The sequence below is a fragment of the Lissotriton helveticus genome, chromosome 7, assembly GCF_964261635.1.
Source record: "Lissotriton helveticus chromosome 7, aLisHel1.1, whole genome shotgun sequence".
Taxonomy (NCBI): domain Eukaryota; kingdom Metazoa; phylum Chordata; class Amphibia; order Caudata; family Salamandridae; genus Lissotriton; species Lissotriton helveticus.
Window position 1 is genome coordinate 1,230,040,685 of NC_136068.1, and position 13,526 is coordinate 1,230,054,210.

General features: G+C 46.2%; 1 protein-coding gene across 2 annotated transcripts in view; it reads right to left on the reverse strand.

Annotated features, from left to right (window-relative positions):
- Positions 1 to 13,526, reverse strand: part of TOM1L1 (target of myb1 like 1 membrane trafficking protein) — a 653,197-nt gene that overhangs the window by 100,391 nt on the left and 539,280 nt on the right. For both annotated transcript variants that reach the window (XM_078654420.1, XM_078654421.1), the window contains one exon: positions 110 to 230. In XM_078654420.1, coding sequence (XP_078510546.1) covers positions 110 to 230 — 121 coding nt within the window. The remainder of the gene's footprint in view (positions 1 to 109; positions 231 to 13,526) is intronic.

Here is a 13,526-nt window from a genome sequence, read left to right on the forward strand (position 1 = left end):
GAAGACTACCGTAGTATATTTATGTTTTTTTGTGAATCAGGCCCATCATGCGTTCTCTAGTAGAGCTACACTAGAATAAGGCAGAGGAAGCATGGCTATAAGAGATTACCTGTGTCCCTTGCTGCTGGCAACCCTTCAGATCTTGCCTCAGTATTTACTGTAACACTAACAGGTTCGAGTGGTTCAAGCGCTGTTAGTAGTTGATGGCTGGATGACAAAGGAGTGAAGCCCTATCGAGGATAAAAAGAGTTGTTAATGTGAGTCAAAATGCTTTAATTCTTTATGTGTATCCGTTAATTAAAACCATTACAAAAAGATAAAAACTTTAAAAGCAGCAAATCAATTTAGACAAGCGTATCAATACAATTTATCACCTCATTATTTTCCGCCTCAACCACTTCAACAAATGTGTACTCTCTTTCCTTTGGGAGAAATGGGTTCTGTAATTATAAGTACCACTTAAAACACTATCAAGTTTTCGAGCAGCAATTAAAAGTGCTAGTGCCTGCTATATTCGCTAATTTCAGGAGAAGAATTAAAGTGCATTAGGGCTTTCTAATTTTATGAGTTCTTAACTTGATGATGAGTACAGCCCTAAAAGGTGATTCTGGTTGCCTAGGGAGTGGCCTGCCATAGGGATAAAAGGGGGAGCTAATAGCAAATTTACGCAAGGGATCTCAGGCTCTTGAGTCTTTTCCTGAAGAAGCGAGCCCAATAGGCTGGGTTATTTGACTCCTGGTTTTCTTGTATGGTAGTCAGGTATAATTTTCTGGACTGGAATTTTCTGCCGGCGATGCATGAATTCGGGACGAGGGTATATAGCATCACTAAGCCTTTTTACAAATCCTCCTGCAATGTGGGAGGGTGGAGACAGCAGATTGTGAAAAAAATACTGCTGTACGGATCCTTGTCTCAAAATATCTGCCTGAGTAAAACTCTCCTTTTTTATCACAGCAACATGATTTGTGTTTGTAGTTACATAACCTACAGGCACTTCCATTGTCCTGGCTGGCCTATGCCGGATTGAAGTCAAGTATCGGTGGGCCCAGCAAATGCATATACATGAACTTTCTCCATGTTCTGAGGTTGATAGCAACTGATAGGTAAGGCTGGGTTTTATCTATCAAATACAAAGAGTTTAGATAGTGCAAGGACTCTGTTTTTTTAGAGAGGCCTGGCCTTGCTTGAGTCAAAATGCATTCAGCCAATAAATGGACAGGTAATGCTTTTCTCTAGCAAATTACATTGTATTTGGTACATAGTTTAAACTATTGTTTTACATGGGAAATGACAATGCCATTTTCTGTTTGAAACTCTATAATAGCTTGATGTGGTGTAGGGCCAGACAATCTGAAGCAGGCTCAAGGCACCTTGACCCTTCCAAAGCACTAAAATGACTAAATAAATAAATTGGAAAAATATTGATTAACAATTGAGTTTGGATATGGATTAGGCTACTAATATGCACCAAACACAATCGCCATAGCAGTTTTACTTGATAAAATCATGTATAACATTTGCCTGGAGAGAAATGTTTTTGTAGATTAAGTTACACAAAATGTACAACATTGGATTCACATTTGGGTGTGAGCATGCTTACCACAATTGTGCATGGTGCCAACAGTGCTTAGAGGGATTTTGGAAGTTAAAATAATATCAGGGACTTATCCTGTTCTGTTTATCATTCTTAAAGGTAGAAGACGAAAAAAAAAACCATTAGAGGTAAAAGCTGGGCGTAATTATGATCAATGGAAACTTAAAGTGAGTTTTATGGAGCTGTTTGGTTCTTTTCCAATTTGCTTTTAGTTTTGAATGCACATTTAAATAGTGCATTATAGGGATGGTTATAAGTGTGATTGATTTGGAAGGAAAGAATGTACTCATTTGTATTGTTCTAATGAGTTAAAGAATTCTAAGATACTGAAAAGGGGGATTAACACCCAACTTTCTACTTTTATAAAAAAAATAGCAATGTCTTGGATTCAATTTAGGCTGGTTTCCGTCCCCTTCTATGGTAGGCTATGCTGGCAGTCAAATCTGTATGCAGCTGGACAGTGGACGCAGTGCAGCATTAGTGCTACTGAATCTGATTCTTCCGTTCATTACTGTCTTGTCTCCCACTCTACACTAAGTCTCTGGCCACATTCAGTAGGGATTCATGATGAGTTATGCTCTTTCATTTAATCCAATTGTGCTTTATTGAGTCTGAGACCAGGCATGATTCAAAATAAAACTGATATGGCCAACTTCTACGATGGGTGTAGCCCACTTTCACCTTTGCCATTGCCTACATTTCTATGTTGTTCTACTATCTGTAACCTCTTCCTCTTTGTTCTTTTCTTTATTACCCATCATCTATCACCACATACCCTCCAATTTCTAATATGCCCTTTCTGTCTATTTTTACACTAACTCTCCCTGCACCATCCCTTTCTTACCTATACCCTGTCTCTTTTCTATACGTCTCCCCTCCCCTCCACTCCTCAGCATCTCTCTCGCCAACTTACCCCTTCCCAGCTCTTTTCGGTGTAATATTTATCTCCTTGTTTTCCTTTATGTTTAATGCACTACTGTAGAAAAGTAAGATCTTTCTTTTATGCTTCCCCCCACGTTTTGCCTGGTGTCAGTTTGTTTTGACTGTAGTTTGCTGGGGTCCTGCTAACCAGGACCCCGGCATCTGTGCTCTCTCTCCAAAAAATGGCTTTGATAAGTACTTTGGTACCTCCACAATTGGTTACTGGTGTACCCTTATAAGTCCCCAGTATATGATACTAAGGTACCCAGGGCATAGGTACACCAGGGGTCTTCCATGGGCTGTAGCATGTATTGGGCCATTCATGGGCGTCCACTTAAACTCTGACTAAAGGCATACCATTGCATACTGGGCGAGATGATGCTTGCACCTCTCATGACAGAACTCAGTTTTCTTATATCTGAGGTCACTAATTAAAACTTACAAGTCACCTATGATAGGCCCTTTGGTCCTGAGGACAGGTGCTTGGTTATAAGCCTGAGTATGCCCCTGCATGATCAGGACACCCACACAAATCTCGGAGTTGATTCTCCAGGCTTTGTGAGTGCTGTTATCCATTTTAAGACATATAGTGGACATCAATCATTATGAGATGTCTAACTATATAATGGCTGTGCTGAACCTGGTCATGTTTGGTTTCAAACATGTTGGAGTCATATCCAACACTGATTCCGGTGTTGGTGGTAGGATCCCATATACTCGGGAGCTCCTTAAAGGAGCACCCTGTACTCCCAGTTACAGCCTTTCAGGCTCTGTCAGCAAGCTAATTCTGCCACCGACCACAGACACTGTTCTAATATCCTGCTGCTGAGCAGAGCTTGAGCAAAGGAAGGTAGAACAATAGGTTTCCTGCCACAGGGAAATGCGACCACCGCTAGATATGACCTCTGAAACCAAGACACTCTTTGACCGTCTGGACACTTCGCTGGACTTCACCTGGAACTGAGTCTGCATCAAGGAAGACTCCTGCTGCTTCTGGTCTAACTGTTCTGCAAGTATTCTTCCTCCTCTGTATCTATGCTTCTCCAAGACTCTCCAGGGGCCTGTGGGCATCAGGGCCATCTGAAGTAATCTCCCTTGGAGTGAAGGAGTCACTCCCCTGCATCTGCAGGTACCGCATCGAAGCTGACCAGTCTACTGCTCCTGTCATCCTTCCCGAGGCCCAGCGACACAGGTGGTGGATCTGTGGCTTCCCAGAGGCCTGACCTGTCTGCCCTGTAATTTGGAGGACAGTATACCTCGTTGGAGCCGATGGATGCAAACCTCTGTGTACCGTGTCGACCTGCCTTTGCAAAGGCTTGTTGGTGCTGCACTCCAGAGATCTTCAGACTACAAGAATGTCCAGCATCTCATCCCTCGAAAACCAGCGACCTCTCTGCATCCCTTAAATCGTGGGCCTCCATCTTTGGTGAGCTGCCTGAGGTCCTCTTGTGACTCCTGTGCCTTCGGCCTGTGGGTCCTCTCAAGGGTCTCCTTCTGCTTTGGTTGGCTCCCCTGCTCACTCATGGAGTACTCTGACTTTCCTGACGTGGTGAGTCCCTTGGACCTTGCTGGTCCCAACAATTGCATCTGCTCATCTTCCAGACCAGTTGTGGCTACCAAGGCTTGTTGGGGCTCCCGCCAGACACTAACCAACTGTACATCAACATCTAACGCAGAACAGCTTGTGTACAGCTACTGGTCTTTCACAGCATTGGTTGTTCCCCACAGCTGCAGCGACAAGGTCCTCGTGAACTCCTGAGCTTCCTGCCAAGGTTGGGCATTGTGCCTCCATGCCTCCTGGTCACCTCCAAGTGGCATAGACTCTGTTCCATCTGCTTGCAGGTTCTCCTCTTCCAGAATCCATCCTTGAATTCCACCGGACTTCTTCACAGACTTGTCCATAGGCCTTTCTTCTCAAGTCGCTCATTGTCGTCTACAAGAGATTCTGACATCACTTCAACCCTACGTATCTGGCTTTCCTGGTGCAGGTTTCTGGGGCATCCACTGGTGGGGTGGCTCTCCAACCTCACTTTCTCCAAAGGGTTTCTTTGGGGTACTGTGGGAAGAGTCCTTTTTTCTTTAAAATGCAACCTCTACTTCTCCGTTGACTTCTATGGAACACATGGCTGTGTTTCTACTCTGCACACAGCCTCCTTGGGGTCCCTGGGTACTTACTTTGGATGGTTCCTGGTTCTACAAGTCCTATGGTCCTAGTCCCATCCTTCTTTGTAGTTCACATTTCACTTCTTTAGTACATGGTTTGGTCTCCCCCTAGAGACCTAAGTGTATTTGCACAACTCACCTGATTTCTTTGAAGTATTCTTATGTGTATTGTTGATATCTTCACATAGGAGATATACAAAGTGATAGTGGATGTGCTGTGTTAATATATAAACTTATTTTTCATAAATACTGTGTGATTTTTTCTCATCTAACCTACAATATTGATTAAATGTGGTGAAACAATCTGCTTTGCACTCCTTCAAGATAAGCCTGGAGGCTGCTCTCCACATCTACCCCTTTGAGAACTTTTAAGGTTATCAAAGCCAACTAAAATCACCAGAAGAGTTGCTTGAATTATTGTAGGGGGCATCATTCCTTTAGCTGTGTGCACCATATAACAAGCCAGGTTGTTATTTCACTGTGTTGCATAAAAACTCAGTGGAATTCCATGAATTTCTGCTCCGCCCTACTCATTACCCATTGCTCAGGTTGAAAACGCCCATACATTTGAAATAATAAGATTATATCGCGCTGCCAATTAATCCAAGTAATTAGAGCTTTACGGAGCGCAGTTAGAGTTTGATTTCACCAGTTTAATTGGCCCTGAAGCACTTATAGGCATCCTACATGCCCAAATAATACAGCACGGCAGCTTAAGTGGATGTGTAAAATAAACAAAGTAACAGGACCAGTGAAACGCAGAGAAGTCAAACACATAGTACTACGTTTTCCTGGTCTGTGTAGCTAGCACTTGCTAACACAGGGACCAGTTCACAAAAAAGAAAACGTGTACTCAAACCTGATCAAAATGCACATGATTTCCAATGATGATTGAGAACCATTTGCATATCTTGAATGTGCCTAGGCACAAAAGGCTGTGTGCACAACGCATGGGCTTCACCTACATCAGCAATCAAGAATGTTCAAAGAGAACATATTGAGTAATATGGTTAACGTCTAACGGCTCAAGTCACCTGCCCTCGAGCTGCCACCACCTGCACAAACTCCGGCTATGATCACTCCAGGAAGTAGTGCAATGGTGAGTACGCAGGCGTACGTCACAGCTCATGAGACAAACAGGACGGAGGGGACGCTCGTGCGTGCCACAATTCTCGGTCAACCACCTTTTGCTGCTCACACTGACAGTACAGCACTCTCCACCACCCCTTTACGTTTTTGTAAATTTCCACTGCCTCACCTGCAACTACATTTAAGGTCAAGCTCCACTGTGCCGGATACCGCTATCATTCATCTCTGTTGATTCTCCAGGGTAGTGCACGTGTGTGACAATGCACGAGAGTAGTCTTGCACTTGTGCAAGAGTACCCAGGTGACCTCACATCATAATGGTGGGGGCAAACTCCACTAACTCCACTCAAGATTTCTTTTTGCTGTACTCCGCACTCCCAGCAGAGCGCTGAGTCACAAAATTCTGCAAACTTCATCCGCGTAGTGGAGTTAACCGCCCACCCCTACCTACAAGTACATTCTACATTTCTCTTCCCTCTCTCCCCATCCCTCTCCTTGATACCTTGCTTGACTTTTCGCCCTTTATCTGATTCGCTCTTTTCTCTTGCTTCTACAATGTTCTCTTTTATCTCTCATAACAATTGTTTTTCTGTCTTATCACCTCTCTGCCTTTCAGTCCTGCTCTCTGTCATCTCTCATCTTTATCTTAGCCCTGTCCCTTGACTCAGGCCATAAGTGACTTCCAGAATTTGTAGATTTTACATTTGTTTCTTTTTTGATGTGTTTATCTTTTAAGTGCATGCCACGTTTAACAGTGTCTCAAAATCACACTGAATTCTTTGAACAACCCAGAAAGACCTAAAATTGTAAGTATTTATTTATATAAACATGAATGTGTGACAACACAGAACGCACAAAATTCCTAACGAAGCTTCCTGTTTCTTACAAGCAGTCACACTGCTCAGTGGTTGAAACACAGCAACATGCTTTGGCCAAAATTTTTTTTTACATAGGTGGTAACCATGGCGCCTCGCAATGCCTGAACAAAGCAAGCCTTCCCCCATGGTTCAATCACTTGATATCTTGGCAAAAAAATTTATCTCAGAGCTGTAGCCCCTTCCCTCTAAGTCTATCCCTTTGCCCTCGTTCAGTAAACACAGTTTCAGTGCTGAATAATTTAGGCTGCTCTGGAATGTAATTTTATGTGGCCTACAAACATTACTATACTCAGGTATCCGGCAACACACTGAGGGACAGAAGAACCGATCTGTAATTATCAACATCAGACCTTACAAGTGTTTCTTTCTGCGTCTGGTCTGATCTGATAATGGCAGCAAAAATTGAGGCACGAGCGACCCACACCAGTCTGTTTTTAAACAATGGAACAGGTTCAGTATACACTGTCTTACTAGATGACACCTCCCTTCCTAGCAGTTAACCATGTTGCATGTGTGTGTGTGTTGGGGACCGAGGCGGTCACTTAGTGACATAACCAATGCTTTCTGCTGTGGTGTATCTAGGGCATGTTCCCAACTCTGAAGTGAAGAGAATCTAGTAGTGTTGTCCGCCAGCCGAGTCCAGCGACGCTCCACACAAACTGCAGACTTGAGGATAGTGATTGGCCCAGGCTCCCAGTTACAGTGTTGAAGGCCAGATCATTGGTGAGAGATTCAGAAGGCATGGAAATGGATACTACAAAAGTAAGATATGCAGTGTACGCCTTAGGCATCACAGGATGGGGGACTACTGTGCTGTCCCAGTCAGCATGGTCAGGACAGCACAGTGAAAGAACTGAGTGAAAACCTATTGCATGGGGCACCTCACTGCACCAACCCACACCATTTAAGAAGCCGCTTTATGCATGTTGATGCTACATCGTCTATAACTTGACATTTGTGGGCTTCAGAGAGAGAGCAGGCAGCTACGGAAGATTATCAGATTTAAAGAATTGAAAGGCTAGAAAAGTCCTGGTGAGGCCTACCAACACAAATTAAGTTATCTCACTGGTTATCGCAAAGCGACATTCTGTCATCATTCATTGTGAGTTGATTCCTAATAGGACCCTCCTGCGAAGAAAAGGTTTGAGCTGGGATTTCTCACAGTCATGTCTGTTCTTATAGTTGGGTACCTCCCAATGTTGAACCATGAAGGAGCCCCTAGCTGGCATGAGTGGTTGAGCCTGCTTCGCACTGCTGAAATATGCTGTAGCTCACGTATAAGTGAGTAGTTGAGTCTGCATATCACTGCACAGCTGTAATCTATGATTTTACATACTCCGCGAAGCCTCCCCACATACTTGGGAACCTTCATGATTATTATCCAGTCACCTGAAACGTTTGTAATCATTGTAGTATACTAACATGGGTGTAACATGTTTTTGGTTTTCATGTTGGTGCAAGAGTGGACTCAAGTGTCTGCATTTGGTGTTGCACATAAACTATCTGTGACTTTACACATATATTGCTCCTATGGAGATGTATATACATTTGCTTCAAACACGAAAATCACCTGTTGACTTACTTACATTTTGATTAGTTTTAGTCATCAGGTTTGTTATATTACTCTCCTGTGTGCTAAATTAGTTTAGGAATGTTATTATTTGTTTTTCTGAATGTAATATTATTCTTTTGGTGTTGGATGCTTTATTACTTACCACACATTTCTCTGGTTAGGCCTTTGCTACCAGGAGGTAAGGCCAGTTTTCTCATTGAAGCTGTGTTTTGAACTACTCTGATATTGTGTTATGACGTAACGATGGTCCCTCCTTCCAAATATATCCAAAATCTCACAATTTGCCTATGAAGAGATGTGGAATGCTACAATATGCAAACTGGTACAAGATAATATTTGTAATGAAATTGCGGAGCTGAAGGTTGTACAAGGATGAGCAGATTCGACATCCTTGTGTAGCCCCCATAGGCAAGAGAACGAGCTCCTTGTATAGCACTGTTTACAATCAGTCTTGCAGGCAGACGGTCATAGAGTAATTAGAGCACTTGGTTAATGTCTCTACTAATCAAAACCAAGACAGAGTCAGCCAGATAAACAAATGCTTTTTAATATTATACATGTGCACATACAATATACCTCTCATTTAGGCATATTTAGGGAATCAGAGAGTTAAAATAGATAGGTTAGAGGAGAGAAAGGTGTTTATGTGAACCATGAGTGAGCTCTCACAGGACGTAAACAATTAGACACAGAAAGCAAATTGTTCATATTACAAATTTCTTTTGGTAACTGAGCACAAACAGGAAAGCTTTCCTCACAGAAAATGGATGCGGCGAATGTGCAAAAAACAGACAACATAACCATAAATTAAAAACAGACTTAGGGGGTTTACACCAAGCTAACTGAAAAGAAAGAAATGCAATTATACAATTATTTCAATTATGATGAAAATTGGTATAGGAATCACCCCAGAGAAAAGCATTTAAAGTGTTTGTTTAATGTTATCATACGGGATAAAGCAAAGAATAAATAAACGTCAATTGATTAATAGGAATCTAACCATTCTCTGCGGCAGGCCTGAGATTAGGTACCGTCACATAACAGTTGGTCATTCCCACAGAGAGCTTTAAACTTCAAACTTCTGGTATCTTTACTGTTAGACCTGGCACCTTGGCGTGAGTTTCCCTTCCACTTTTTGCTGTTGTGCCTCAGATGTTTTGCTGGTGTCCGCTACTCAGGGCACTGCGCCACGGCCAACCCGTGCCGCAGTGCAAGTGCTCCCTACTGTAAAGTGTACATGTGATTGATATACCTGATTGGTTCATTGGATTTACTGTCAGTCCCCAGTAAAGTGCACCAGGAGTGCCAGGGCTTGTGAATGCCAATACTGCTAGTGGGCCTGCAGCGCTGGTTGCGCCACCCACAGAAGCAGCCTTAAAATGTGTCTAGGGTCTGCCATTGCAGAACCTGCGTGCAGTCTGGTACTGTCATGCTGGCTGGGCAAGTGCACACACTTGCCAGCCCCTAAACCTTCCCTTAACTTCATATTAGTCACCCCTATGGTAGGCCTAAGGGCAGGGTGCATTGTAAGTGTAAGGTAGAACATGCCCTGATGTGTGTGGCATGTTCTAATAGTGAATTACTGCCAAATTCGTTTTTCACTATTGTAAGGCTACCAGTTCCCTTCTAGGCCAGATGGGCTGCTGGAATTATTACACTCTATAATCCCAGCAGGCTCAGGGAACATGGTAGAAATTAATGTTTAGTATGCCTGAACTCAGAATAATAAAATACTTCTTTTAGTAAAGTTTATTTTAATATCCTGTGTTTGCAAATGCTACTTTTAGAAAGTTAGCATTTGCTTGCCTAACCATTTCAGCCCGCCTCTGCTTGGATGTGGATCTGACTGTCTGGTGTGTGTGAGTGACAGGGCTGGGAGTTGACAGGTAGTGAATAGCCAGATGACACCTTAGTGGGTGGTGGGAGTTTCCCCTGAATGATGCATCAGGCTGTGCTCTGCCACCACAATGCTGGCTCCGCCCTCCTGGGGAGCGACTGATGACTCAGCCTGCACCTGGCCCAGGAAGGACCGAAGCTTGTCAACAGAGTGCTCAGGCTGCCCCTGTCTTCACAATGCCGGCTCCGCCCCCCTGGGGAGCGGCTGATGTGCCTGCCCTCACACTGAATGCAGAAGCAGAAGTACCCACCACAAGTGCTCCGGAGCTGAGAGCAGTTATGCAGAGGCCCCCCTGGCCAGTGAGAACAAAAGAAACTGTGTATAAAAGTAGGAGCCCTGCTCCTTGTAAATTAGAATCCTGTTTCACCACGAAGGACCTCTGCCCGACTAGAAGGAGAAGAGACGCTGGGAGAACTGGCCTGCTGCTTGCCTTGCTGAGAAAGGAGAGGAAAAGACTTGATAAGAAAAGACTTTGCTGCTTTGTGCTTGAACATTCTCCAAGGGCTTGACTGAGCTTGCCCCCTGACCTGAGCCACAGGACCATCTGGCTCAACCTGCCTCTGCTCGTCTGCCGGTAATTAACCGGGATATCTACTACTGCCGGAGCTGTGACCTTGGTGCCCCCAGCCCCTCCCTGAGGCCGTGACCGACTGTGTCTCCTCGTCCCCGCCGAGGAAGAGCTCCGCTCCGTTGAGCTGCTCTCCCCCCGCTGAGGAGATTGCTGTGTTGACCGCCTGGAAGGCTCGCTGCTGTGGTGCCCCCCAGCCCCTCCCTGAGGCCGTGACCGACTGTGTCTCCTCGTCCCCGCCGAGGAAGAGCTCCGCTCCGTTGAGCCGCTCTTCCCCCGCTGAGGGGATCGCTGTGTCGACCGCCTAAGAGGGCCCGCTGCGGTGCCTCACCCTCCCGCCAGAAATCCCCACCGGACGCAAACAGACCCAGGGGACAGACCTCCGAACTGGACGGACGCCTCGGGTGCCAGCCTCGCTCTGCCTGAGCCGCTGGGCACCTCGCCTTTGTCCCCGGAGGAAAGCCGCCACCGAGACCGTCAACGGGCTCGGGGCCCGCAACGTTTGTTTCTACCCTTGATTTTGAGGTTGCCAGCCTGCCTGCAAGGGCCCAGGAATTGTGAATATCACCCGCGGTGCGAGCCGCCCCTGTTCCGCTGACTCGCACCGCTCTGTGTGCCTGCCTGCAGCTCCGCGCTGAGAAGAGTGCTCCAGCCCCTCCCGCTGGAATCCGTTAGCTGTCGGGAGGACGAGGCTGCAATCGGAGCCCCTGCCCGAGTGACTGGGGCTGCGCTGGGTCCTTGGGCCTCCCCTCCACCTGGACAGCTCTGAGGTCGGTGTTTCCCCCCCGGGGGAGTCCCGCAGACCAGGGGGGCCACTCGCTGTCAGAGACCCGGCCGGGCCGATCGCGTCTCACGCGGGAAGCGTGAGACTTGGCAGGGCGTCGGGATTTCACCCGTCTAAAGCGCAACCGAGTGCAGAAACGAACAAAGAATCAAGAGAACACTGTGGAATACAACTTGAGATAAGAACAGTGCATTTTTGAACTACAACTAAGAAGAAAAGTGCCTATTTACAATCTGTGGTGCTACCAAAACGTTATTTGATCTTGTGATAAGTCTGACCTAAGAGATATATATATTTTACATAAAGAAGCGTATTTTTATATACTCACAGCCTGGTGTCCATTTGTGGGGGGATTGGTATATTTTACTGTGTGTGTGTCTACAAATGCTTAACTGACTAACGCCTGGAGGATCGCCTTGGCTGCTCACGCCACGCACCTAGAGGGTGAGCAAGGGTAATTCTGAAGGGTCATCCTTTGCCCTGACTTAGAGGAGAGGGTCCCTGCTTGTCACAAGTACCTACTTGCGCCAACCAGAGACCCCCAATTCTAACATTGGTCGCAGCGGTGAGGATTTGCGAATTTGCATTTGTAGTTTACATACAGTGAATTACTGATCACCACATAGGGAGAGCAGATCTATAACGCAGCCACAGGTTTCCAGTTCCTTTTTGCTAATTTTGTTGAGACATCTGCCATTACTGAAGCCATGCCTGGCTCACTTCCTGCCGGAAGAGCGCTCTCTACCTTCTCTGGAGCAGATGACATAGATTGGAGAGAGGGAGCCTTGAGGAGCTTAACCAATGACCAGCTGAAAGATCTCTGCACAAAATGCAGAATTGCCAAAGGTGGATTGAGCAACAAGACCCAACTCGTGACGGCGCTGAGAGCCTGGAGGGAGTCAAGAGATCCACAGACCCCGGTGGATATCGTTCCACCAGATGGCGCTGTAGAGCCCCCCAGAGGCCTGTCACCAGAGGAGCTGGCAGACAGAGCCGCAGACAGGGCACATGCAATGGAGATGGCAAGATTAGCTGGGCAAATGGAAATGGAAAAACAAAAACTGGAAATGGACAAGCAAAGATTGGCCATGGAGGCACAGCAACGCCAGCTGGACCATGACCTGAGAATGAAGGAGTTGGATCAAAGAGGTTTGGGAGCAGCTCCTTCTGGTGGCAGCACAACGCCGGTACAGGTAGAGTCCAAGGTGTACATCCCCAAAGATATAGTTAAAGAATTCTTTAGGGGGGATGACATAGGACAGTGGTTTAGGGCATATGAGGTAGCCATGTCCTCCCACCGGGTCCCTGAGAAAGATTGGGGAGCGGGGTTGTGGGGAAGGTTCCTTAGCGAAGGGCGGGACACCCTGCTAGATTTGCCCACTGCAGAACAGATTTCTTATCCCCACATGAAAGAGGCCTTAATGACCAGGTATGGGCTTACCCCTGAATTATATAGACAGAGGTTCAGGGGGTGTGCAAAGCGTCCTGGGACTACGTATGTGGAGTATGTGAATTTTTTTTGCAGAGCCCTGGATGGTTGGGTGAAGGGTAACAAGGTGAATGATTTTCAAAGTCTCTTTGATTTAATTGCATGGGAGCACTTGTCTGATAACTGTTTTCCTGAGTTACGCCAGCACCTGATTGATAGCAAGCTGTCCAACCCGAGGAAGCTTGCTGAGGAGGCGGACCGCTGGCTCAGCACCAGGGTCCACAAGGGTCCAGTGGGAGACTCCGCCAAGGGTGGGCAGGGTCCCCAGCAGAAGAGTGGGGGGGACAGGGGTAAACAGAAAGGGTTCCCTAAAGGCCCCCAAAGTAATCCCCAAGGGAACCAGCAGAAGGGTTCTCAGCCTCCCCCACCCCCAAAGCAGAATGGGGCCCCAACAGGTAGACCTGTTCCAAAGGGGCCCTTCAATTGTTACAAATGTGGTGACCCGGGGCACATAGCCAGTGACCCCAAGTGTCGCCTGTTTGGAAAACCAGCACCCACTGGTGCTCCGCCCCGACAAGTGACCAGTGTTCACTTAGGAGAAGAAGTGATGGTCCCGGGGGGTGGAGATCCT